Genomic DNA, 24809 nt, shown 5'->3' with positions numbered 1-24809 from the left:
GTAGAATGTCTAAGAATCAATGATACCCACCCAATGGTCTCGTTGTGAGGACGCCCATCCGTCCTCATTCTTGGCGATCCTCTGTCTTGGCGACTTGGTTGCACAGCGTGACAGCTTCGGTTCAAAAGGCAACGGCCCCCTCTACAGGTACACAACCTCAGACCTGGCACCTTCTCCTCCTCCTTTTCCGAGGCTGCGACGATGAGGGTCTTCCACGAGGGCCGTCCCAACCCGATGCTTGCCGAGTATCTCGAGCTTAGAAAGCAGGAATACACAACATTGTACGATCGATGGTGCAACGGTGCCCAACCTTACGACTCGCCTCCCCCGCATTGGCCTCCGGCAAAGTCCATGCTCAACCGCCTCCCCCACGAACTGCACCTCCTCATATTCTGCTACCTGTACCAGGCCGACCTCTTCCACCTCGCCCTCACTTGCCGCTACTTGGCCGACCTTGCCATTCCCGCCTTGTACTCCCGCGACGTTGCCGAGTTCGACTGCCTCTCCCTCCGATGGGCCTGCACCTTCAGCTTCCTAGAAACGCTCGACCGTGCCCTGTCCCATGGCGCGTCGGTCAACCACCGATTCGACCACGGCACCGCGGTAGACTGTACCTGGGTCATCCGCGATCCCGATTTTCACGAGTGCATGTTCAACACCCCACTAAAGCTCGCCATCTACATAGACGACGCCTTGCTGGTGCGATCACTTTGCCAGAGAGGCGCCGACGTTAACTCTCCTGACAGCTATTCGGTCAACTGCTACGCCTACCGACTGAAAGCTTCATATCCTCTCCACCGCACCATGGATGACACACCCAGCCTTCAGCGCGGAAACCCCCGTATTGTTCAGGCCCTTTTGGAGGCCGGGGCCGACCCCAATCTGTACACTGGCTGGTCCTGGCGCTTTTATGGCCGGTACCCGTACGACGCACGGCACGAGCTTCCTTTGGGACTTGCAATGCAGTCGTCCGTACCGGCAGAAACAGTCCAACTCCTCCTGCAACACGGGGCTGATCCGCTGCTCAAAGGACAGTACGGTACGTGCCAGAGGATTTTCCACTTGAACTCGCGCCCTGATGTATCCGCTCCGGTGATCACGACCAACATAACAAGGGATGCATATCCGAGCGGGCTGCATGGTGAACTTACTCCCCTGATGGCATATCTAGCGTCCAGTGGCCGGGACACTTGTTCTTTTGATGAAGAAAAGGTGCGGTTGCTGTTGCAGTACGGGGCTGGTCGTGATGCTCAACGTATAGTTGCTATGCTCGCGAGCGATCAGGAGTGCCCATGGTATAACAAGGATAGAACCCCCGAGGTCTTCCGGATATTCGCCCTAAGCTTGTCCCAGCCGCCTGGCTTAGATATGGTGAGTTTCGCCCAACGCGAGATTTCTCCTTTTCTGGCTGTTACTCAGTTGACCGACCGCTGGATAACACACTGCTCCACTGTCTACGGGCTTGGTCACACGGCTATAGACTTCCTTCAAATCACCTCTGGCCTGCTAAGACGCATGGGCGAAGCATGCGAGACGGATGGCGAGACTCTGTTCGGCAGACCCTCCGCCGCCGTTGACACCCGAGACTTATCCAACAACTACAATTCGACCTGGTGGACCAGTGATTTGACCGCGCTCCGCTGGGTCTGTCTGCCGTTTGGCTTCCTTGGTTCTTCCACCCTCGTCACTTCTCTGCTTGCAATGGGAGCAGACATGGACAGAAGAGACTCGGAAGGCATGACACCACTTCACTTCGCGTCCATGTTTGCCTCGGGGGACAGGGTCCGTCCTTTGGTGGAGTTTCTCGGCGGTCCAGAGATTTCTGGCCTGGCAATCGATGCCCGTGACGTGGTAGGTTGGACCCCGCTTCACTTTGCCTGTTTCTTTGGTCTGTCCACCCAGCTCGACGAGCAAGTTAGGGCAGCACGCCTTCTTCTCGACAACGGTGCGGATATCCACGCCCAGACCATCGGTGGCTGGGCACCTATTGCACTAGCTGTCAAGAATGCAAATCTCGGGCTGGTAAGGCTTCTGCTAGAACGAGGCGCTCGCCGGAGGGACATGTTCGGGCCTCCTGGATACGAATCTTTACGGGCCAAGATGTTCTTTTGCAGATGTCTCGGGCTTTCTTCGTTCGGCAGTGAACATTGGCGCGCTTCCCGCCAGAATCCGCGACGGGGTAGCAGCCTGACGAGACGGATCAATGAGTTGAGGCGCTTTGCTGCTGCGGCCGATGGTGGTGATGAAGAGTATTGTACGCCCCAGGTTCCACTGCTTTTGACCCTGCCACGACATGCACCATCGAACAGCGCGTACATTGCCAACCTTAGGGCTGCCAATATATTCTATGAACATGAGACGCTCTCGTTGCTCAACCCCTTTAGTAGGAACTCGCCAGCTTTGAATGGTCGGGCGGAACTCATCAGGACCAACGTCGATGAATATGCGGATCAGGTGCTGCGCAACCTTGCACGCAACAACACGACGAGTGCGATAAGGGCGCAGCTTTTCTCCAGGGACGGCATGTACTATGATCAAGCACCGAAGCTGGCTGTCCAGTGTGTAGGTAGGTGCTACATTCGGGATGGTGATGACGATGAGGATTGAGGTAGGTGGTTTGCGTCTGAGGGCTAGAATGCGTAGGGCAGGTGTTTTTTTTTGTTTTTTTTTTGGTTTTTGTTTTTCAGGTTTGGCTAGGCAAGGTAGGTCTCGGTCAGTGTCAGGTTTGTGTGTAGAATCCAGTCAATGTTGCTCAGGATGTGGTTTGTCTGGGGCGAGCTTTGTACAAGGCACAGTTACTGCAGGCTTCACCTGTTCTCTTTATTTTGCCCGAATCACCGGTCGAAGGAGAATAAGGTTTGGTCCGCTATCTGCCTGTTCCAGTGCTCGCCTTGCGACGTCCAACCCACCCAATTCACTGGACTCATTGCCACTTCTCCACTTGAGAGACCTGTTGTGACCATCTAACACATACTTGACCTGCCCCTGACCTCATCGAACCAAACCTTCATCCCCCGTCATCATCATCAACCACAGCCAACACGAGCAATGTACACCGTACTCCCCGTCGGACAGTTCCTCCCCGGCCTCTACTTTGAGCGGTGCCTTGAACCGCCCACCCCCAACCCCAAACGAGAAACAGGTCCGACTGCGGTCAACAGCCCGAATCAGGCGGCCCCAAGCCCCGCCCGGAATAACCCTCTTTCCCACTATTCACCTCGCCAAAAAGGCCTACCAGCTGGGCATCACAGCCACCGACGACTTTGAAGCCATGCCCTGCGAGGAGATAGTCCCCGACGCGGAAAAGCTGTTTCACTTTTCCCGGCGTGGCCGCGGTGAAGACGTTGAGGAGGAGGGGCAGGTATCTCGGGCGGATGGAGCACCAGTATTTTGCTGGAGGGTTGTCTCCGTCAGGTTGGGAAGTTTTCTTCTTCTGAAGGGTTCTGGGAGGGGGTGGCGGCTGGGTTGAAGGGGCAGTTCACCAGGGCAGGGTCGAGCGGGGAGGAATCTGGGTGGTGTTTTGGCGTTGAGACGACTGAGAACTGCAGAGGAGAAGGTTGTGGAGATTCAGCTGGTGTTGTTCTTTCCGCGGGATAATTATGGGAGGTATTTACATCCTTCCTGGAGGCAGCATGGAATTGCCATCCAGGGGTGGAGGGAGAAGATTATTTTCAAGGTGGAACAATGGGTGGTTGCGTCGTCGAGGGAGGACAGAACGGTCGTGTTGAAGAACGGGTTCGCGGGTGGAAGTTGGGACTATCGTGCCTACCGAGGCGGCACATTTGTCAACGTCTACAACGAACTCGAGCACGTCAGGTGGGAACACGATTGGGAGTATTCTCTTTGTGACGGAAATTGGCATAGGCATTTTGATGACGATGGGAATGTTGTCGGGGGTGGCTGGTTTGGGCCAGACTCGGTGTCAATGTGTGCGAGTTGGATGCACGCACTTCTTACCACCAACCCACCAGGGATCACAGCTGAAAAGCAGAGTTGGTCCGATTATGATCTACTAAACGCCTTTCTGCTACCTCCTGTGGGTCCAGTGAAGAAAATCAAGGAATGGATGGAGGACAAGGGTTATCAGGGGGCGGTGGAACGGGGTTACCGACCTGATGAGTTGTGCGAGTTCGAAGAAAAGGAGGATCAAGAACTTGGGCAGCAGCAGGAGGAAGTGGCCACATCAGAATTACCAAAGAAAGTATACAGGTGGCCCAGACGATCGATCAGTGGTCATTTGATGATAATTACACCACGCACAAGGAATTCCCCGTCAACCGTCACAGAGATTCCGCGGCCATTTGCAGAGATGGCCACCGGCTACCCCACCGTCGACTCGAGGCTATTTTACAGGACTCACCAAGAAGTGAGATCCTCGACTGGGAGCCCATCGTGCATGATTGGTTCTTTGACTACGATAACCCCGAGAAGCTGTCAGAGAGCATGGATGAATTGTGGGAGCTGGATGGCGACTAGATAGATGGCTATTCTAGATTGGAGTCGGGATGCTTGCTAGTAATGGCTCTCCCCTGTCATGCCCTTGCCCTTCTTCTTCTCAAGCATCGCCCGCTCTTCCTCCTCAATCTCCTTGTCAATTATCGCACCTTTCGAAGGCTTGTTGTTGTTGAGGGTCGCCTGGCAACTGTTGTCAGTCCAATCCGCGCCGAGTGATAAGGGGCAAGTCAAGGTACCGCTAGGGTTGGGTCATTCTTCAGGGCGTCGGCCTGCTCTCTCTTGAACTGTGGAGGAGACATTGTCAGTATAACTCTGGCTGGGCAACAATGGATCGTGTCATACCTTCTCCTCGTACAACCTGTTCACCTCGCCAGGTTGATCCTCTAGAGCATATATGTCAGTATGCATGGCGGGGAAGACGGAAATGTTGGGAATACTTGGCATGAAACCCTTGACATTCTCCCCCGAGTGCCTCGTCATCTCGTCAATCTCGGATTTCTTGATGTTCTTCTGGTTGGAGTCCTCATAGATGTTAGGGAACCCAACCTTGGAGTTTCCGGCGTAGGACATGTTTACTTTGTCGCCGATTTGCTTGGCTGATGCTGTATAGGACATGGGGAAAGTTGTCAAAAACCAAAAATGTAAGGTAAGGTTGCAAGGAAATGAGAGGTTGAGAGCGGAAGAGCGGAAAGGGCAGTGGTTTTGTTTGCAGAGGCCGGTATGTCATCATGATCCGGGGATGGGTGGGTGCACAGATGTGTCCGGGTTGGACAAAACACACAGAGAAGGGTCACAAGCCACAGAATCAACGTCATGGGTGTTGGTGTGCACTGGCTATTGACGGCGGGAGGGTCCGAGGGTGGTGTTCGTCATTAATACGAGAGGTTCATGCCCCTGAACCTGCCAGGCCCTCCAATAGTTTCGGGTGCGAATGTTTCCCCGGTGTTGTTGCAGCAGTGATTGTCAGTTTCAACTGCCCTCATGAAGGCCGATGAGCCATAATGCCATTGAAAAGCATGGACGATAATAGGTATTTGAGATGAATTATGTCGTGCCCAATTTGTTTGCATAGTGGATGGCAGGTGGCACTCTACCAAATCTACGGTGGGGTCTGTTGCGTCCTTGAGAGAAACCCAGGTTCAAATGAAACACCACTGGGCGTATTAAAGGGTATCTCTCCATTATGTGTTGTTTAGATAAAATACTCGCATGTTTCACATGGGCTCGTGATCTACCTTGAATCAGAGGAAGGTACGGCTTATCTGGCGGCTCGCGAATCGGAGCAGGAACTTTGTGGTTTCCGGTTTCCACTGACCGAGTCCCCGGAGAGGTCATCATTCGTTCCTTCCTCTTGCACAGGGGGAAGGCAGAGGGTCAAGCTGTCTGTTTGCAGACCCCATCAGTTTCTTGCCCACCTGACCCAAATACAACCCACCACCCAACCAAATCCCCGACGGCTTTGACGACGGCGTCACGGTCTCGTCCTTCAATTTCCTTTTGCGCGCTTTTCTTGGCACTAGTTATCGTTATTCACTTTACCAAAAGTGTCACGAAATCAAACTCCACGTAAGCGGACAAACGAGGACATTGGACGACGATCTCGTGCAGCCCTGTCTTGCTCCCTTCTGGTCACCAGCATCTGGATTCGAGTTCTTGGAAAATAACTCGCTCAACCGGTGATCAGAACGTCATGTAGCTGGCCTCTTCTCTTTTCCTATATAAAAGACCGTCTTTGACCTATTTCAGCATTGGATATCGACTCTTCTCTCGATCGACAACCCTGTCTTCGACCTCATCGGTTTGCGGCAGTTTCGTCTTATACCTTCTATACCACGCATTCTCAACAACACCCATCAGCCCAAATGCATTACCCTCAGCTTCAACTTGAAGGATATACCCCCGGGGGCGGTCCAAGAATGCGCTTGCTGCTTGTCCAGACGGCCCATGGCCTGACTCCTTCTTCGGGCGGCTACAAGGCGAATGTCTGTCTCCTACGCAACCTGAGCAGGCTGGGCCATGCCACTGCCCAGGTCTGCTATGCCTTCCCCGAGGAGCTCGATAAATATGCTAGGAGAGCCAAGGCCAAGGGAGTCTATCCTGGCGTGATAGGCTTGGAACCTGTCATTGTCACCGATGGCAAGAACCAGGAGCACAAGCTCCATATCAACGAATTTACCGACGAGTGGGGGATACTCAACACCACCATTGCGCGTCATGAGTTCAAAGCTGCCTATCCAGCCGGCGAGTTCTAGGTGGAATCGCGGGCATATTTGGAAGTAGGGCTCCTCTCACTGTCTCTTGTTGCTACCCTGAAGCTAACTGCCATTTGTGCTCAACTGTAGAAAGATGATCTCAGCAGCCGCATCAAGGGCCTTACTGGAGTATACTCCAGAGCTATAACCGACTTCAGACCTACCCACGTTCTTTTCAACGATTCCCTCACCATGAAGCTCACAGCTGGTCATGCTCTTCGGGAGACGTTCAAACGGGTGTGTATTGTGCACTCGGCGGAACAAGTTCCTTTTGGTCCCTACTGTGCAGGTGTAGAGGGCCACTGTATCTCCGCCAAGGTGGAAAATGAGATGCTGCGCAAGTTGGACGGGGTCTGGTCCGTGTCCAAGGCCATTCAACGTTACGCATGGGAGCATGGCAGGCTTCAGACCAAGTTTCTGGCGCACACACCTTGGACTTTTCTCGATGTTGACACTGGTCGGATGCCGGCTATTCGAAACAATGTCGACAAGGAGGAGATTGGTATGGTCAACCCGGCCCCCATCAAAGGCTTGGATATTGTGCTTGGCCTGGCTGCCAAGTTCCCACACATGAAGTTTGTCACATGGACTAGCTGGGGGTCCAAACCTCGACACATTGAGAGAATAAAGGCTTATCCCAATATCCGGTGTGTTTTTTTCTGTAGCTACTGTGCGGTGGAGTGCATGACACTAACCCATGGATGACAGCATCGAGGCGACTACCCCGAACACCGACGACATTTGGGACCGCATCAAGATTCTTCTCGCCCCATCCATCTGGCACGAAGCCTGGGGGCTTATTGTTACGGAGGCGCAGCTTCGTGGTATCCCTGTCATTGCTTCCAATTCTGGCGGGCTCCCTGAGGCCAAGGTCAACGTCCCTCCCATCATTCCCATCAACCCTGTCACCGGTCATCAGCGAGATGAGAATGGGGACTACATCATTCCAGATCAAGATATTGGACCTTGGGAGGAGGCTTTGGAAAAGCTGATGACGGACCGCGAGGAGTACCTCACTTTGGCCGCTTTGTCTGCCGTAAAAACAGCAGGCTGGCTTAAGAGTGTTGGCCAGAGGACTCATGAGAGATGGCTACAATCCATGATGTGAAGGGAAACTGGGAAGATGCGACGGTTACGGCGAGTCTTGCAAGGGCTCTAAAGAACATAATCAGTGACCAGGATTCTTGGTCCACGGTTGTCCTTCCTTGTTTCTCTTGAGTTTGATGAGGGGATTGCCAATTGAGGTTGCAGACGTACTGATTAGCGTAGTTGAGATATTGTTTTCCCTACAATCTAATCGATCAACCTTTTTCCACTCTCATTGTCGATGGTTGTGGAAAAGCCGTCTCTTTAGCTTCGAGTCAAAACAACAATCTGCTTGCACTGCATTATTGCACGCCACGTCTGCCTCGTTACCGCCTTGGCTTACATTAGAGCACTGGATTGCTGACCCTCATTCGCACGCTTGGTACCTTACACCAAGGCAGAACCAACAAACTCATCGCATGTTGGTCAGCAAATTTGACAGAGCTGTCCAGTAGGTGCGGTAGCTCACTCTACTTTATGGTTACACGACAGGTGCCCGAGAAAAGTAAGATGGCCCTTGCATTGGAGAGTTACGTGGTCGGGTGGTGGGATTCTCCCGTTGCGGGGATTCCTATGTTTCTGCAGGATAAATAGGTACTTGATGAATCTCCGACAGGGACTGGGACTTTTTATTGTTTCCTGTCATCTCGTCGTCAAAATGCGGAGCACGGTTCTTGCTACTGTGGCCTTGAGTGGTTTCGTGCTCACTTTGGCCGATGGGAAAGGCAAAGGCAAGGGCAAGGGCAATGATCGTATCCGGACCATCTACAAAGATGTTGCTATCATCGGGGGTGGTGCTTCAGGCTCTTACTCAGCTGTTAGGCTGAGGGAAGATTACAACGTCAGTGTGGTTGTTATTGAGAAGAACTCCAATCTTGTAAGTTTCATCGTCCTCGACTCACTGACGGCACTGACGAGAAGTTTGCCATACCTTAGGGAGGACATGTCAACACATTCATTGATCCTGTAACAGGGCGTGGCTTTGATTGCGGAGTCCAAAACTGGATCGAGATTGGTGGAGCGCGAGCTTTCTTTGAAAGATTCGGAGTTGAAATGCAGCCCAATGTTCGATCGACCGCCGAGACAGTGTCTATTGACTTCACCAACGGCGAGAAGTTGACCAATTACAGCCCGCCGTCTGCATCTGATAGAACCGCTGCGCTGCAGAGGTATCTCGAAGTCGCCGAGTCCTTCCTCCCAGTATTGGAGCCTGGATGGTGGACATTCCCCCTGCCACAAGACATCCCAGCCGATCTGCTGCTGCCGTTCCGCGACTTTGTTGCCAAATACAACCTGACGGCTGCTGTACCCATGTTCCACGCCACGACCGGCTTTGGTATCCATGACATGATGGGTCACTTGACGGTCTGGTTCATGCGCTCCTTCAACGTCAACCTCGTCCGGGTCCTATTGGGCATCGAAACCAGCATCGTACCGGTCTCCCGCAAGAACCAAGACCTCTACGACCGTATCCTCACCTCCCTCGGCGCTGACGCCTTGACATCCACCACGGTGATATCCACCGAGGAGCGCTCCTCCCGCAAGGGCGTGACTCTGATCGTGAGAAACTCTGCCACTGGTGTCAAGACGAGGATCGTCGCCAAAAGACTGCTCTACACAGCCATCCCCAGCGAGGCAAACACCTCGCCTCTTGACCTCGACCGTGAGGAAAGGTCCACGCTCGGCGAGTTTAACTACAGCGCCAGCTACGTCGGAGTTGTCTCTCACCCTTCTTTACCCCTCAACAAATCCCTCGTCAATGTTCCCGCCTCGGCCCAGCCAGCCAACTGGCCCGAGGCGATTCCCGATTACCCCTACAACACCCGCTTCGAGAACTACGCCGACTCGTCCTACTTCCGGCTCATTGCTGTGGGCGACCAGACGTTCACTGCTGCCCAGGCCAAGAAGGTGATTGAAGACTCGTTTGACAAGCTGGTGGAGGGCGGGGTGGTAAACCAGACGAGTCCTGCGCAGAGGTTGACGTTCCACATGTTTGAGCCGCATGGGTTGGTGAGTGCGTATGTCACGAAGGAGAAGCTGGAGGGCGGGTTCATCCAACGGTTGAATGGGCTGCAGGGGAGGAGGGGGACGTGGTATACGGGGGCGAGTTGGGGGGTGCATTTGAGTACGAGTTTGTGGATTTTTACTGATACGGTGCTGGAGAGGTTGGTGGGGGATTTGAGGGGGTGAGACGGGGGGATTATCTACCTAGTCGTGCCGATGGTAAATCGTTTAGTGATTCGTTCAGGGCCTTTTGACGTGCGCTCCAGCCGCGGATAGCCGCTCGCAGTTGGCGGTGGTGGGGCGCTATCATCTGTCATCTGACTAGCGATAAGTTCAAGACATTCATTCCATCAAACAACGCGAATTTGTCGTTTCAACAACTAACTCTGTGTTGGAAGGAGTAAAGCTGTGATTTCACTTCGCGTAAGAGATGATACTTGTTCAGTGAGTATCTCTTATTGTTTAGGATTGCCGAACATGTCATCATCAGCCGCGCGCTATCGCGCCTTATCAACTCGCGATGCGCGCCAACACCCCGACCACGACAGTGACCACAACGACACTGTCTCCTTGAACGAGAGCAGCGAGACTGTCGGCGGCAATGGGCAACTGTCATGGCTGGGAAAAGCTACACAGAGGGTCGCTTTTTGGCCGCCACCGACGACCAGCGTCAAGAGCTCCCCACTGGAGCAAGACTTGGTTCGGCGGCTGGATATCTTTTTGATGACATTTGGTTGCATATCTCAGGGTGAGTGCCATGCCATGAGAGCTATACCGCATCGTTCTGACTGGATTTTCGTCAAGTAATAAAGTGAGCAATGGGGTAACCGAAATATGACCAATGCAAGGATTCAAGTTGACAATCACACAGATATCTTGACCAAACAAACATCAGCTCGGCATATGTCTCCGGCATGAAGGAAGATCTCGAGCTGTATGGTGATGAACTCAACTAGTACGTCATGCTCCACCATCTCCGGTTCAGGAAGATGGAAAACTAATGTCCTGGCCGCCCACAGCTTCACCACCTTCTTCAGCATCTCATATTGCCTCATGCTTATCCCATCCCAAGTCATCATTACCTACGTACGTCCAAGTTACTGGTTGCCGGGACTGGAAATTGGCTGGGGCTTTGTCACCGCCTTCATCGCCTTCACTCAAAATGCCCGTCAAGTTTATGCACTGAGAGTCTTGCTTGGTCTCTTTGAGAGCAGTGCGTGGCCGGGGATGATGACCCTCTTCAGTGCGTGAGCACTCAGTCTTACCCCACGGGGCGCTTTACTAACACGTCTGCAGTGTACTGGTACACACCGATGGAGCTTGCAAAACGCATGGGGTTCTACCATTCATGCCAAGCCCTTGGATCGATGATGTCTGGAGCCCTCCAGGTAGCAATTCTTGAGACACTAGAGGGGACCTGGGGCCTTCGGGGATGGCGGTATGTCTGACTCTTTTCTCACAGATGTCGCCTATTAACCAACAACAGCTGGCTCTTTATTATCAACGGCATCATGACTTTGGCCATTGGTCTCGCCGGCTTCTTCATGATCCCTGACTACCCAAAGTTGCCAAACCCCGGAGCATTCTGGCTCAGCGCTGACCATGCTGCCATGGCCACTGTGCGCCTCGATCGGCATGGCCGGTCTGACACCAAGCGCATCACCTGGGACAGTGCCAAACGGACCTTCTCTATGTGGATTTCCTACTTCATTCCTGCCCTTTACATCGCCACTGTCTTGGCTCCGTACGGATACAACTACTTCAACCTGTTTCTCAAGAGCTTGAAAAACCCTGACGGGACACCGACATGGACCACAGAGGAGGTAAATGCAATTCCCATCGCCGGAGGAGCTATCAACATTGTGTGCGGTGAGTCTCTCGATTCATGTGTGCGGGGCTGTCGTCGTCATGCTGACTTTAATCAGTCTGGATATGGGCAATCCTGTCCGATGTATTTCAAACAAGATGGACTCTTGTCGTCGCCCAAGCTATCATCGGACTAATCCCTTGCACGATTATGAGTGTGTGGACCTCACATCCGGATACAACACCATTATCATCAGCCTATGCTAGTTACCTGATGACCTATCTAAGTCTAGGAACTGCACCGTTGGTCATGTCCTGGCTGTCTGAGCTGTTGGTGTTGTCTAATTGGGAAGAGACTGGGTCACGTGCTGACTAGCAAACAGGCTTCCTCAGGACTCCGAAGCTCGCACACTGATTATTGGGTATTCGATTGCCGGTGTTTATGCTGTGCTGTCATGGTCCCAGGTTCTCATCTGGCCGGCTTCGCAGGCGCCGTATTGTATGGTTGATCCCCGACTTAGGTACCTCAAGCCCAGTGCTAACAGCAATGGCGTAGATGCATATGCCTGGCAGCTCTCGATCGTCTTTTGGTTATTGGTCATTGTCATGTGTATTGCTTTGCGGATTGCGGAAAGGAAACTCAAGAGGTAAGCTCACCAGCTAGGCATCAGAAGAACTCGCCGATGAGCGTTTATTAACAGACTCGCTGCAGACCAAGAGCCCATTCTGCCTTACTCGGCGAGGATGATACCTCGGCCACTTATAGGGACATCCCAGAAAGCTAGTATGACGCCGCAAGCCCGGCGATAGCGCAGACTTTGAAAACCCGATGATCTTTCCCCTCTCAGACACAACTGCATACAAGATGCAGAAGCGAACCCACGATCCGAACCCGCCCAGAACGAGGCAGCATTTACACGAGATGACAAGACTGCCGAGATATCCATGCTCGACTTATTAATAGCAAATCGGTCTCATCTGCTGTAACTTGAGGTTGAGATAAGCTCTTTGCTTGTGCGATGACACGCCAACTACCGTGAACCAACAGACGCCACCAGCATCCGGGAGGCTTGCCGAGAGTGGGAGTACCAGGTCCTGTGAATTCGCCTCCAGGGGTTGGAAATACCAGACAGGGACTCAGGTCCATGTGGCAATGCCACCAAGCTGTCTGAAAAGAGTGAATGATCATTGACAGGCACCAATCGGCTGGATATGGTCCTGTCAAAAAGATGAAGTCGAAAGTGGGGTCCGCGCAAATGTTCATTTGGGTTTATATTGCTCCTCATCCTGCTTCTCCAATAGGTGCGGCACGGCCAGCAAAGTCGGCGAGACGCGGCAGATTGACAACAAAGGCAGTTTACCCACACGGGATTTATCCAGTCAAGATTGGCTCCAATATACGGCAGTTTGGTCCGGGGCGGTACTTCAGTCTATCTCTCACGGAGTTCGGCAACGGTATGTGAATGGATGGGAGTGTGTGAAATGAGATATAAGTCAACAGCTAGCCGCGGCCAACTTGGCACATAACACCCCTCTTCGGTTTGCGTCTGCAAAGTTCTGCCTTTTCTTTCCAGCCAGAGACGAGTACCACCATCTCGAACAAGGATGAAGTCCTCCCTTCTCGCTACGGCGGCTGCCCTTTGGGTGCGCCATGTCTCCGGCCAGGCCGCCATGATGCGCTTCCAGTGCAGTCAGCTGGTCATTGAGCGTCTCGATCCTCTCGTCAATCCTGGCGCGTTGCAGTCTCCTCATCTGCACCAGATCGTGGGAGGTAACTCGTTCAACGCCAGCATGCCTCCAGGAGAGTACGATCCCTCCACGCAGTCAACATGCACGACCTGCTCCTTCTCGGAGGACTTTTCCAACTACTGGACGGCCAACGTATACTTCAAGGCCAAGAACGGTAGCTTCAAGCGTGTGCCACAGATGGTCAACCTGGGGCTCAGGGGCAAGGGTGGCGTGACAGTCTACTACATCCCACCGTACGATGGCAAGACGAAGGTCACAGCCTTCAAGCCAGTAGGTGTTTTACTTGGTTGCCGGATATGTGGATTGGTGCTAATGTTCATGCCAGGGCTTCCGCATGCTTGTCGGGGACCCCAGCCTCCGCAACCAGCGCGGCATGCAAAAGCAGATCTGCCACCGCTGCGAACACAACATTGAGCAGAACCCCTTCGGTGGCGCGCCCTGCACGGGCGAAGACACCGCCTCCTTCCCCAACAAGATTTGCCCTGGCGGTATCAGGACTACCATCACATTCCCCACGTGAGTGATGGTCTTAGTTACATCTCTTTATGGGAGCAGCTTTGCTAACAGGCGGAAATAGCTGCTGGGATGGCAAGAATGTTGACAGCCCGGACCACAAGTCCCATGTCTCTTATCCCCAGACGGGTTCCTTCGAGTCGACCGGACCATGCCCCGCTAGCCATCCTGTCCGCTTACCGCAGTTGATGTACGAGGTTATGTGGGATACCAGACCATTCAACGATAAGAGCATCTGGCCTGAGAAGGGGCAACCTCTTGTGTACTCGATGGGTGACGGGTAGGCATCCCCTTTCTTGTCTCCTGTGTCACACATCCAGCTAATCAATACTCCAGTACCGGTTATGGCCAGCACGGTGACTACGTCTTTGGCTGGAAGGGCGATTCCTTGCAACGTGCGCTTGATGCCAGGTGCAGCGGCGATAGGTGCAGTCAGCTCAAGACTCAGAGTGCCGAGCAAGCCGTTGCTTGCTTGAAGCAGCAGACGATTGCGGAAGAGACCGAGGGCTGTAAGTTTAACCTTGCTAGGGGTTAATAGCATGGGTACTGACGTGTCTTTTCTTAGGGCTTTCGGAGCTTCCCGGCGGCATGCCCGTCACTTACAAGTAAGGTAAACCTTGGACGGGTAGTTTGTGGAGGGGAAGGAGTTTCGAGACTGGCTGTTCATTTGTGGATGCTGTCTCACGACGAATGATGCAAAGATCTAAAGACTGAAGATTTACTCACAGAGCTTGTCAATATCACTATTTTTCCAATTTTGAGCCAGCTTGCGTCGTGTTGGGTTGCTGTATTCCTCCGCGCTTATTTGGCATCTCCAGGCAGCGATGAAGGTGGCTTGTCAGTTAACCCATCCCCACGATGTCTGCCTAACCCCACTACGTACAACCTTTCGTCACTTTTGATGACGCGGCATTTTCATCGGTTTGGTCTCAAAGAGCCTCAAAAGGAGGGGACAAATAATACGAGATTTCGCCGTAGAAGTCAAGCACCCATCAGCGCCACATGAAGTCAACCCAGCTAGCAATTTATAGCTCGAAACCCAACCCGCCAACACCTGCAACGCCATGGAAGAATACCACCAGCCCCTTTCGACCTACCTTCCCAAACACCCCTCCATCACCGGCGGCCTCGTCGTCTCGGCAGTCATCATCCACACCTCTCCCACAAACGTCGCCCGTACACTCATCATTCAGCGCGCGCTGAAAGATGGCTTCCCCCTCAAATGGGAGACGCCCGGAGGCGGGGTAGAAGACTTTGACGCGTCGATCCTGTCAGCTGCGGCGAGGGAGGTAAAAGAAGAGACCGGGCTTGATGTTGATCCCGAAAAGGACATCCTGGGGACTGTGGAGGGTGGTTTCACGGAGTGGGAGGAGCCAAAGACGGGGTTGTGGTGGAGGAAGGTGGTGTTTCTGGTGAGGATCGTCGGGGGGGAAGAGGGGCTGCCGGTGGTGAGGCTGGAGGAGAGGGAGCATAGGGATTGGAGGTGGGCGACTGAGGAGGAGGTGAGGGAGGGGGGGATTGAGTTTGCTTATGGGGAGTCGGCGAGGGGGATACTGGAGGGATTTGGGAGGGTGAGGGAGTTGGGTGGGAGTTGAGCCTGCGGGTTTTGGGTTCGGGTGTTCGGGTGAACAGCTGGAGGCTTGTCTCGGTGGATGTTTGTAGAGGTGTTTGTGATGGGGCGCGTCGTCATTGAGGAGCGTCAGTTCGTCATATGCTGTTTTCCCCATGCGGCGGGTGATTCAGGGGCGGGTGTTGACATTCTCCTTTTCGACGGTGAGGACTCCACTTGCTGGGCCAAGAGGCCGTTGACAAGGAAACAGCGAGGATAGCATAAACTCCACTGCGTTTCCCATTCAAGCCACTCATATGAGGAGTTTTCCCCTGTTGCTTCCAACCAATCCACAGCCTACGACAGGTGTCCACACCTGCAAATCTTCCGTAGTATAGTGGTCAGTATGTGAGCTTGTCATTACTAACAACGCTCGAGACCCGGGTTCAATTCCCGGCGGGAGAGTACACTTTTGCATCACTTTTGGTGTACAGTGACTTTTTGCCGGCAGCGGTGTGGTGCGTGCCGTCGGTGCCGCCGTCGGTGTGCGGTAAACGTTGGGTAATGTTTCACCGAAAAGCAGAAGAAAAAGTCGCTGATCACTGACGGCCCGGTCCGAGACATTACCACAGCATCTCTTTTTTCGTCCGACTTGCTCTCAGCTCAGCTGACTTTGATCACTGTTGCTGTTGCGGGAGTGCGTGCGTCATCGGATGTCCCGCGTCACCCCGACTACAATTTCCGTCACGCAAAGGGTTTCGGAGAAGGGCGGTATGGCCTCGCGGGGCTGGCAGCGAGAAGAAAAGAGTTTGCGTGTCTGTTGAGACAGAGAGAGGCAAGGGACTACGGGACTGTGCGGTAACGATCAAGATAAAGTTTTCTTTTTCCTTGTGTTGCTGGGCATGGGCGGGAGGCAGAGAGACGGGAGGAAATGGAGGGGGTGGGAAGTGGTTAGTTTAACCCTTACCCAGGGCGCTAGCAGGCATGAAGGGAACCCTGAGGAACATCATCAACTGCGGCCAGTTCAACATTGCCATTCAGAGAAGGGCTGGCTCAGGCTGAGTTTGGAGTAAGATGAGTTGTCACTGGAATAGAAGGGCGATTATTGTCTTCTCAAAAGTTCTCAGGTGTGCAAAAGCGACATGTGGCGGCCAGGCTTCGCAGCCATTTCCTCTTTTGGGGAGTGGAGGGCTGGCTGCCTCTCAGCTGGGGCCTGAGAGAGTGCTACAACAGGGTAGGGCTGAGCCATGTTAGTGGCTCGGCGAGCGTGATCGGTGCCCAAAACCCAACCGCCGAACGACGTGTCCCAGCGCTTTGGTAGCTGTGCGCCAAGTCTAATTATTGGCGGGTACCGTGTGGCTTTGGACATGTCGAACAATGGCGGAATTTAATACTCCGGCAAGAAGGAAGGGATGCACGATGCTGATCGAGGGGTATATACCTGAGAGATTGCCCTCCTCTTCCAGGGCAGTGTCTGTTCGGAAAGGACAGGCCAGATAAGGGACCAGAACAAAACCATGTCAGAACCATCAGCACTCACCGTCAGGCAACAACAGCAGCCATGGGACGAGTCCCCTTGGTCTTCACCAAGGACCCAGTCCCCCACGGGGCTTCACTACCACACCTCCAAGCCCATCCCAGAACCATTTGTGAGAATGGGATGGCAACCAAAGACCAGAGTTCCACGTCAATATAACTGTCGTGAGATCATCAAACCAAGTCGGAGCAACAAACTTGCGACCCCATCAATATGGGTGCACACCCCCCGTTGCCGTTGCGCCCAAGACGAGGTTGAGCGCGAGCGCCAGGATGAGGCCCTCGCCAACACTATCACCACACTCTCGACCACGTATCGGGCTCGTCTCAAGCTTGAAGCAGAGGTATCCATCTCCACGGTCTCAACCAAGGCCAAGAAGCCATCCCACAAGGGTTCCCGGTCATCCATTCTTCTCACCCGCCTCCTCTCCTCTCTTACTCCATCCAACCTCGGTGGGAAACAGGCCCACCATCCCAACATCATCTCCGTCCAACACCTCGCCGACCTCTGCAACGGCTGCTCCGAGCTCGACGCTCCCAGGGTGTTCGCCTACCTCCACGGCCACAAAATCCCCATCAACAGCCCCAACCACCTCGGCTTCACCCCCCTGATCTGCGCCCTCCGCTCCCCATTAGCAAAGACCCGGCCAAAAGCCCACCTAGCCTTTGTCAAGTTCCTCCTCGAAAGCGGCGCCAACCCTAACCTCCCCTCCACCGGGCCGTCAGATCCCTCCACCCCGCTAAGCGTAGCTTGCTCTCTCAACTCTCTATCACCTGAGCAAACCGAGGCCATCCTCAAGCTCCTCCTCGACAAGGGAGCAGCCGCTGACCTACCCATCCCATCACCCCTAGGGGGGAAAACAACCAGACAGACAGCTCTCCACATCGCCACATTGTGCTCCAACCCAACTGCCCTGTCATTTCTGCTAGGCTACGGCAACGCAAATCCCAACCCTTTGTCGACGGGCAAGAACGGTCCGTCAGTCAGCCCGCTACACTGGGCTGCCCACACTGACACCGCCTGCGCGACTGTGTTGCTCGAGTATGGCGCTAATCCACTGGCGAGGGATCGGCAAGGCAAGACGCCGCTTCATTGGGCGGCCGAGTACGGGTATGATGTTGGCTTGATCGAGTTGCTGATGGGATATATGAAGGAGGAGGAGAAGGTGGAGGTGGTGGGGGATGTGCTGGGGAAGGTGGTGAAACACTTGGAGAACGGGCATGGGAGGAGGGGGCATGTAGCTGTTGTTGGGGCGTTGCTTAGGCAGGCGGGTTTGAGGGAGGGGGGGAGGGGGATAGGCGAGGGGGTGAGGGAACGGCTGGAGAGGTTGGATGGGGAGTGGGGCTGGGGACCGGTGTTTGGGTCTATGGTGGAGGGGTGTTTGGCTGGTGATGGGGAGAGGTCGGAGAGGAATTCGTTGTCTTCGGGGCTGAGCGGGGAGACGGCAGTGGTTGAGGAGGGGGGGAAGAAGGGGGTTGAGGTGGTTGTGGTCACACCGAACTGAGAAGGGGTTGGCTTTGCATGTTGATCTTACGGTTGTGGTAGACAAACTTGGCTAATACTTTTCATTGGGGCTGTCATATCAGGCTTGATCTCCACAGGCATATTCGGGCGTTTTGGGGGACATTTGAACGGCAGGTTGGAGACATCGTGATACTTACTTTATTCTTCTTGTCAGAATTCAGATTCGTTTTTTGCTGTATCCGGCTCACATTCAACTGGTGAAATCTCGCGTGCTTGGAAGCATGCTGCTGACTTGCAGCATGCGGGCAGTTGTGGGCTGGTGAGTAGGTTTCCAGCAAACAACAACACTGTACCTAGGTATTTTACCCTGAGGTAGTAAGCGAATATGTGGTATGCGAGAGTGTTTGAAGGAGATGGGTGGTCAAGTGCTTAGGTGGGACAGGATAAAGATCTTGCGGAAGTCGAAAGAGTTTCCAGAAAGGAACCTAGCTTGTGTGGACTTTGGTGGTATAGGTAAAAGCCAGACAGCCCGATCCGTCCCAGAGGTCATGGTACATGAGCCCTGCATCAAGAGCGGCTCGGCGCCGGAGCTCAACTTCCGATCATCCCCGCCACGTCCTCGCGGCTGGCAGCACCAATGTTACGATGCAGGGGACAATGCGGCCGTCGATTTGTTGCAGTGTCATCCCAGTCGTCATGAGGTAAGCAATCTGGTATGCTGACCGCTACTTGTGACAGAGACCGGAGAGAGAGAAGCCAAAGTAAACGTTCGATTGTTTGGTACATCAAATCGGAGCTCATGGCGTTCAGCCCGGTTTCATGGTGTTGTTGGGCCAAGTGCCCTCATTCTGACGTATTGTAGCGTTTTGCCAAGATGAAAAGCTGTTGGTTTTGTGATACATCGTTATAGGAAACTTGTGATTTGTCTATCAAGTATGAGTACATACCGGGTAGAATGCCGAAGGCTAGGTCTGCGAAGGTGTGGTGTTAGTCGGATTTGGCTCACAAGTGAGAGGAATAATATGGTGGTCTCACAGCATACAGGTAGTTCACCGAAGGGTTAGGTAATAATAGCAGCAGCACCGCAGCGAGTCCCCCTGCACTTGGAATACTTGGACGAAGCCCGTGATATTGATGACATGCCAGTGCCGCAGAGATGCGGTGGCATGCATGTCTGCGGGGCCCTGTTCCGGACCAACCGGCAGCTCCGAGCTACAGAAACAGGAACGGCGGTTGGCATCACTCGTGCTCAAGACAAAACCGCACTTTGCAGTCTATTGGGGTACCACCGAGGAGATGCTCGCCTACAAGGAAGGTGAAGACGGCGGTCGAGTATGACACCTCACAAAGCCCCACGCTGCCCTGCAGTAAAGAGCATCCTAGTCGAACATAAACCAAAGTGAGCGAGAAAATTCGATGGTCATTGAAATAGGTGAAAACGTGACGAGGCCAACGAGTGTGCTAAACCCCCAACTGAAAACGCATAAAGAACCGCCAACTCCTCTTCGCCATGTTGAAATAAGGGTATCGATATTGTCGTAGGTTTCGAGAGCTAATCAATGGTCGTGGTCACCATCGCAGGAATCTTCATCAGGGGCAGGGGTGCGGCAGTAGCCGCACTGCCGCCCCGGGATGACCCAGACCTCGCTGCCGTTGGCGGCGCATGTTGGACAAAGAACTCCTGGAATCTGATGCCGCGTTAGTTCTAGATGTTGGTTGTTCCTTCGTTGCCAGACTTACCGGTAGAGTTCTGATGCCTTCCCCTTGGGAGCTGAGGGGGCCAGGACCAAACACAAAGTCTTGGTCAGAGAGAAGAGGCGAGAACTGGAGGGGCAACATGATGAGCCAAGGAGTTGTTGGTAGCTGGTGAATGTTTGGCTTGAGATTTGGGATCTGACGTGAGAAAGCAGGTGGTAGGTGATCGTGTGGTGGGAACAAGTGTTTGGTGTTTGTTACACAAGAACAGCAAAATGTGCATTTGTCGAGATGGGCTCTGTGTGCATTTTTATAGACATCTGAACGATCAGGCAAGTCATTGCTTCTGACTTTCTCCTCTGCCTTTGGCCCGAGAGAAGAATGGGTTTTCCAAAATTGCCAGAAGTTGAGACAGCCGAGTCATGGAGCCCAGGGTCAGTCAAGAGCCATCGTGAGATCTCTGTTGGTTGGGCTCAAGGAGCTCCGGGTCTGTCATTGGAGGGTTGGGCTTTGTGGGTGTGTGGACAAGACTGAGGACTAGCAGCCAAGCTCCAGTCAGGGCCATGGCATGGTTAGACAAAGCCATCTTGCGTGCCTGGATGAGGTCTGTGCCATCGGCAGTGTGTGAGATAAGACATATCCTCACACCAAAACTTGAAGATGGTTGACGATGTTTCTTGACCTGTTGCGGTAATAAATGACCAGGTGCGTCGAGAGAGTCACATCAGTCCCACACCGGTGTGAAAAGCTTGCATCTCGATGAGAAAGAAAGGAAAAGCGTGAGGTGGCCGGTGGGGGTGGAAGATGGTAGACTCCAATGAGTTGCGTCCGGGTTGCCCATCTGGTGAGATGCCACGCTGCACGTAGGTAGTGCGCTGCAGCATCACAGCTCTTCTCTGGTCGATTGGGCCGCCGGTACTTGGGTCTGTCCAGGTCAGGGCTGGCAAATTTTTGGCATTTTTGGCACCTCCACCACTTCCCGTCACAACTCCCGCCCTTCCACACACCGTCCAGACCCCTCTGGGCCCCTCTTCTCTTCCCCTCCCGTTCGTCATCATCCCACCATACAGCATCGCAGACTTGACTGCCAAGACCGTCAACAAGCGATCCAACCCTGCGCCTGCTATCACCATGCGGGCCCTGATCCTTAGGCCTTTCTAGGGTTTCGGGAGTGAGCCGGGCCGCCGCGCGATGGCTTGCATTTTGGCTCGTTAGCTAGCTAGCTGCCAGTGGTCAGAAAGATTGCCTACCATCCAGAAATTGACTCAGACATGGTGTGACCTGTGCCGCCAGTGACAGGCTGCCTTCCCACATTGCCGAGACGTCTTGAACCCAGACCGGGCTTCTGATCGACTTGACAAGCAAGACAGACCGGTTTTATGAGAAATCGTGATATGTTGGGCTTCCACAGAAAAGCTGGCCAAGGGTACCTACATTACCTATCCGGTCGGTGGGCAGGCCTTTTCGACGCTTCTCGCGGCTGTAGACGCCCTTCACAGCTTGAGATTTGGCTACTACCCTTTTCCAGATCAAGACCATTGAGAAAACTGTCTCCTCCCACGTGTGCCAATACCCAATGGAGCATCATATCCGGTCTGGCATCTGGGCTTCGCTGCGTGTAGTCACAGCATCTTTAGCCGCCAAGAAAAGCATCAGGCGACGTCTTGATGCCCAAACATTATTGCCGTGGCAGGCAACTTCGAGGTTCCGCGGTTACCCTTGTGCCTGTACCAAACTTTACCATCATGAACTGACCACAATCTTTACACCGACTTGATTTATCGATAGATCAACGCACGTCGTTGACTTGGCAATCCTTCGGAGCCACCTCGTACTACCCTACGTAATCGCTTCACGTTTGCTGCACGCGCCTATTCTAGTACCCCTGAGGACGCTCCAAGCGCAAACGGACACTACGGGTCCAACCGACGGGGAATTCTCCTCAAATGTCGACCACTGTGATGTCATGTTCAGCAATGAGGTAACATCGGTCATGGAACAATGATATAGAGTGTGGCGGGAGGCTCCCAAGAGTTGTGGTCGGCTAGATCGGTTCATGTAACTATCTCTACGCCCTTTTTACCCTTACAGCATGTAGGCAAGCGCCCTAGACGATGGACGATGGTGCAGACATCTGAGACTGTGAATGATGGAAAAGCTGAGCTTCCGCCTCACGGGGTCAAGTCGTTGTGAGTCAGGTCTATCACCATGTTCGGCAGGATTTCCATTCCCCATACATATAAGACAAAGCGCCTCCTCACCCATACATCATGAAATACTTGGATCTGCACCTACCGTCCAGTGACACCCGTCAGAAGTGTGGCGCCCTTGGCGCTTCTCTTGGGACCAGTCTCGGCTAAGGGCCCGGAGCACATTGTTCAAAAAGCTGTATGTCTCATCCACGGCTTTGTCTAGTCCCTGGGCGGAGAGCCTCGGGATACTTGTTCTGGGAATGGCTTCTTGGCAAAGCCCGAGGCGTTGCTGCCGAGCTTCTGTGCATTTCCGGACCTGTTTCATTGAAACTCGATCCTTCGGATGCTAGAAATAGAGACCTAGGAACTCTGATGAAACCTTACTCCTCATTCTTGGCTTGACAAAGAACTCAAAACTGTTTGGCGTCTGTGTACAGGAGTCTAAGAACCAAAGTTTAGTGGCCCGATTATAGCGGCAGCGGCAGGCTGCTTGAGTGCATAAGGCATGGCTGGTTCGTGACCAAGAATTATCAGGAACTCCCATCTGATTCTTAGAAACAGTTCAAGATATCGATAACAGTTAGGTACGATGGCACAAAGGAAAGAACTTGAATGTAAGATATACAAACATGAAATCACAAACAAGAAACCGACCTAGGTATTTACCGTGACATAAGAGATAAATAAACAAGCACCTTTCTTGTTAGCGGTACTTTTAAGGATATCATTTTACCCCAGCAAGTAATGAGTTAGATAAAAAGATGAACGGAAATTCTTCAGGGGCTCTAGGGTAGCACTTCCTCTAGTTGCCGTGATGGGTCAGGTACCTAAGGGAAGTCAGGTACCGCACTTTCCTTCAGCAAATAGAAACATCTCTTGTTCAACAAATCCTCAAAAACAATTCTTCTACTTTCATCTATTCACTGAGGTAACTTTATACTTCAAAATTGTCTTTGTAGAACGTCTCTCTCTCAAACTTGATGAGCGTGACTCGAGACCGTCTACGCCACACTCACGCCTGTCCGGGCCGCAACCACCCACCACACATATCCCAATCCTTCATCGTACGATTCTTGCTTCCTCTTCCATCTTCGGTTCCAGTTTCCGAGCGTGAGGATTCTTCCTCTTCCACGCCGCACCGCCAGCACCAGCGGCCCGCCAGCCACCACACCGAGTTCGACGGCCGGCCCGACCACCGGCCAACCCTGATCGGCTCGGCTTTCCCTCGATACAAACTTCACCTTCCCACATCCCGATCCCAACATTCCCGGAGCCGACCCAAAGAAAATCCAGTCTCATGCTCCTCGACCATCGTCACAAATCCCAGCCCGATCTCACGGCCGCCCTTCATCCTTGCCAACCAGCCGAGCGGGGTCAAACCCCTCGCAACGGGAGAGACATCCGCCTCCGCGATATGTACTTACCGAAGGAGTTTAATCAGCCAGCGATAACCCATGCAGACATCCACAAACGTTCCCGAAAAGTTCGAGTTCGCAATTTTTACGGGTTGGAATTTTTACGGCTCGGATTTTTTTACGTGTTCGGATCACAGTTTCACTGCGTCGACTCCCATCGTTTGCTCTCTTGGTTATGTGCATATTATCCACAGTTTGACATGGTATACGTGGTCATGGTCGTTTCATCAGACGGAAAAGAAACAGAGTAAAGGCGTTGAAAAGATAACAGCGATGATCGTGGCCTTTTCAGGCGTGGCGGGATTGCGGTGATGACTGTGGAAAGCGGAGCGCCTAGTGGGGTCCGGCAGTGCGGCTCCCCGCAAGTTCCGCCCTCCGTGCTCCGCTTTTGTTCGGCGGGGTTGCGGGGTTGCGCGGGGGAAGGGGGGGGGGGGGGGGGAGGGCGGACATGGGATTTTGGGAAGAGGAAAGAGTCGGGGGAATGGATGATTGACACGTAAAGATGGGGGGATTTCGTAGAGAATGCGACAGGCAGGACCGGTCCACCAGAGAAAGAAGGGGGCTGGTGGACGGCGCGCAGTGAGGAAAGAGTACATATTGTGCTGGCAAGCGAGCCAACTTTTGGGCAGCAACGCTGCTTGCTTGCGTGATATATCTTCATGCGCCCATATTAATATCGTGTTTTCAGTATATTGCATATACCGTTGACCGGAGTCTCGTTATACTTACCTATCAACTTATTTCTCGTCCTCGGCGTCACCTTCCCAGCAGGTCCAGACTTCTTTGCTGCCATCCGGGACGCTGGTCGAGGGTGGCTTGAAGCAATACCGGACCCAAGATCTTGGCTCGGGGCAACGGCGCCCCACCATTCGGCAGTGCTCGGTGCCCAGCCCGCCGAGCCGGGTGTGCCTGCCAACCCTTGTCACATGGTTTTCGTGGTGGCGTCCAACTGCCACCCTGACAGCTTGTCATGACATGGCTCTGCCAGTAGATGGGCACGGCAGAACGAAAATGTCTTGTGCACACGCTGCTGCTGCCAAACGTTACGATCATGCATTGCGGGCCATGCGCGCCATCATATAATCGAATGGG

At 53.4% G+C, this 24809-nt stretch overlaps 10 protein-coding genes and 1 non-coding gene across 11 annotated transcripts; 8 read left to right on the top strand and 3 right to left on the bottom strand.

The window, feature by feature from the left end:
• Positions 1-201: 201 nt before the first annotated feature.
• Positions 202-2607, top strand: QC763_405380 (uncharacterized protein; the record flags this gene model as incomplete). The annotated part of the gene is made up of 1 exon (XM_062912183.1): positions 202-2607. One exon carries the CDS (start codon positions 202-204, stop codon positions 2605-2607), a length of 2406 nt encoding a protein of 801 aa, XP_062766232.1.
• A 1905-nt stretch (positions 2608-4512) lies between these two features.
• On the bottom strand, positions 4513-5529 carry QC763_405390 (uncharacterized protein; the record flags this gene model as incomplete). The annotated part of the gene is made up of 4 exons (XM_062912184.1): positions 4893-5529; positions 4798-4838; positions 4692-4739; positions 4513-4635 (listed from the first exon to the last, which is right to left on the bottom strand). The coding sequence occupies exons 1-4, from the start codon at positions 5068-5070 to the stop codon at positions 4513-4515; spliced, it is 390 nt and encodes a 129-aa protein (XP_062766231.1). The 5' UTR covers positions 5071-5529.
• An 842-nt stretch (positions 5530-6371) lies between these two features.
• Positions 6372-6707, top strand: QC763_0071080 (uncharacterized protein; the record flags this gene model as incomplete). The annotated part of the gene is made up of 1 exon (XM_062905982.1): positions 6372-6707. One exon carries the CDS (start codon positions 6372-6374, stop codon positions 6705-6707), a length of 336 nt encoding a protein of 111 aa, XP_062766230.1.
• Positions 6708-6899: 192 nt separating this feature from the next.
• QC763_0071070 (uncharacterized protein) lies at positions 6900-8022 on the top strand (the record flags this gene model as incomplete). The annotated part of the gene is made up of 2 exons (XM_062905981.1): positions 6900-7354; positions 7416-8022. 2 exons carry the CDS (start codon positions 6900-6902, stop codon positions 7813-7815), a joined length of 855 nt encoding a protein of 284 aa, XP_062766229.1. The 3' UTR covers positions 7816-8022.
• A 316-nt stretch (positions 8023-8338) lies between these two features.
• Positions 8339-9983, top strand: QC763_405410 (uncharacterized protein; the record flags this gene model as incomplete). The annotated part of the gene is made up of 2 exons (XM_062912185.1): positions 8339-8670; positions 8730-9983. The coding sequence occupies exons 1-2, from the start codon at positions 8395-8397 to the stop codon at positions 9981-9983; spliced, it is 1530 nt and encodes a 509-aa protein (XP_062766228.1). The 5' UTR covers positions 8339-8394.
• A 291-nt stretch (positions 9984-10274) lies between these two features.
• Positions 10275-12388, top strand: QC763_405420 (uncharacterized protein; the record flags this gene model as incomplete). The annotated part of the gene is made up of 9 exons (XM_062912186.1): positions 10275-10545; positions 10662-10752; positions 10817-11040; positions 11094-11235; positions 11284-11666; positions 11723-11933; positions 11987-12102; positions 12160-12250; positions 12316-12388. 9 exons carry the CDS (start codon positions 10275-10277, stop codon positions 12386-12388), a joined length of 1602 nt encoding a protein of 533 aa, XP_062766227.1.
• Positions 12389-13208: 820 nt separating this feature from the next.
• On the top strand, positions 13209-14474 carry QC763_0071040 (uncharacterized protein; the record flags this gene model as incomplete). Its single annotated transcript, XM_062905980.1, has 5 exons — positions 13209-13622; positions 13678-13868; positions 13930-14145; positions 14202-14374; positions 14431-14474. 5 exons carry the CDS (start codon positions 13209-13211, stop codon positions 14472-14474), a joined length of 1038 nt encoding a protein of 345 aa, XP_062766226.1.
• A 455-nt stretch (positions 14475-14929) lies between these two features.
• Positions 14930-15460, top strand: QC763_405440 (uncharacterized protein; the record flags this gene model as incomplete). Its single annotated transcript, XM_062912187.1, has 1 exon — positions 14930-15460. One exon carries the CDS (start codon positions 14930-14932, stop codon positions 15458-15460), a length of 531 nt encoding a protein of 176 aa, XP_062766225.1.
• Positions 15461-15797: 337 nt separating this feature from the next.
• On the bottom strand, positions 15798-15879 carry QC763_0071020. The gene has a single exon. It is a non-coding gene; the product is annotated as a tRNA-Asp (tRNA).
• Positions 15880-16931: 1052 nt separating this feature from the next.
• Positions 16932-18455, top strand: QC763_405450 (uncharacterized protein; the record flags this gene model as incomplete). Its single annotated transcript, XM_062912188.1, has 1 exon — positions 16932-18455. The coding sequence occupies one exon, from the start codon at positions 16932-16934 to the stop codon at positions 18453-18455; it is 1524 nt and encodes a 507-aa protein (XP_062766224.1).
• A 915-nt stretch (positions 18456-19370) lies between these two features.
• On the bottom strand, positions 19371-21271 carry QC763_405460 (uncharacterized protein). The gene is made up of 2 exons (XM_062912189.1): positions 20156-21271; positions 19371-20103 (listed from the first exon to the last, which is right to left on the bottom strand). The coding sequence occupies exons 1-2, from the start codon at positions 20252-20254 to the stop codon at positions 19972-19974; spliced, it is 231 nt and encodes a 76-aa protein (XP_062766223.1). The 5' UTR covers positions 20255-21271; the 3' UTR covers positions 19371-19971.
• Between the last annotated feature and the right edge of the window lie 3538 nt (positions 21272-24809).

This window comes from Podospora pseudopauciseta, chromosome 4 (assembly GCF_035222475.1).
Source record: "Podospora pseudopauciseta strain CBS 411.78 chromosome 4, whole genome shotgun sequence".
Taxonomy (NCBI): Eukaryota; Fungi; Ascomycota; class Sordariomycetes; order Sordariales; family Podosporaceae; genus Podospora; species Podospora pseudopauciseta.
Note: the sequence above shows the minus strand (reverse complement) of the source record. Positions and strands in the feature narration are given on the sequence as shown.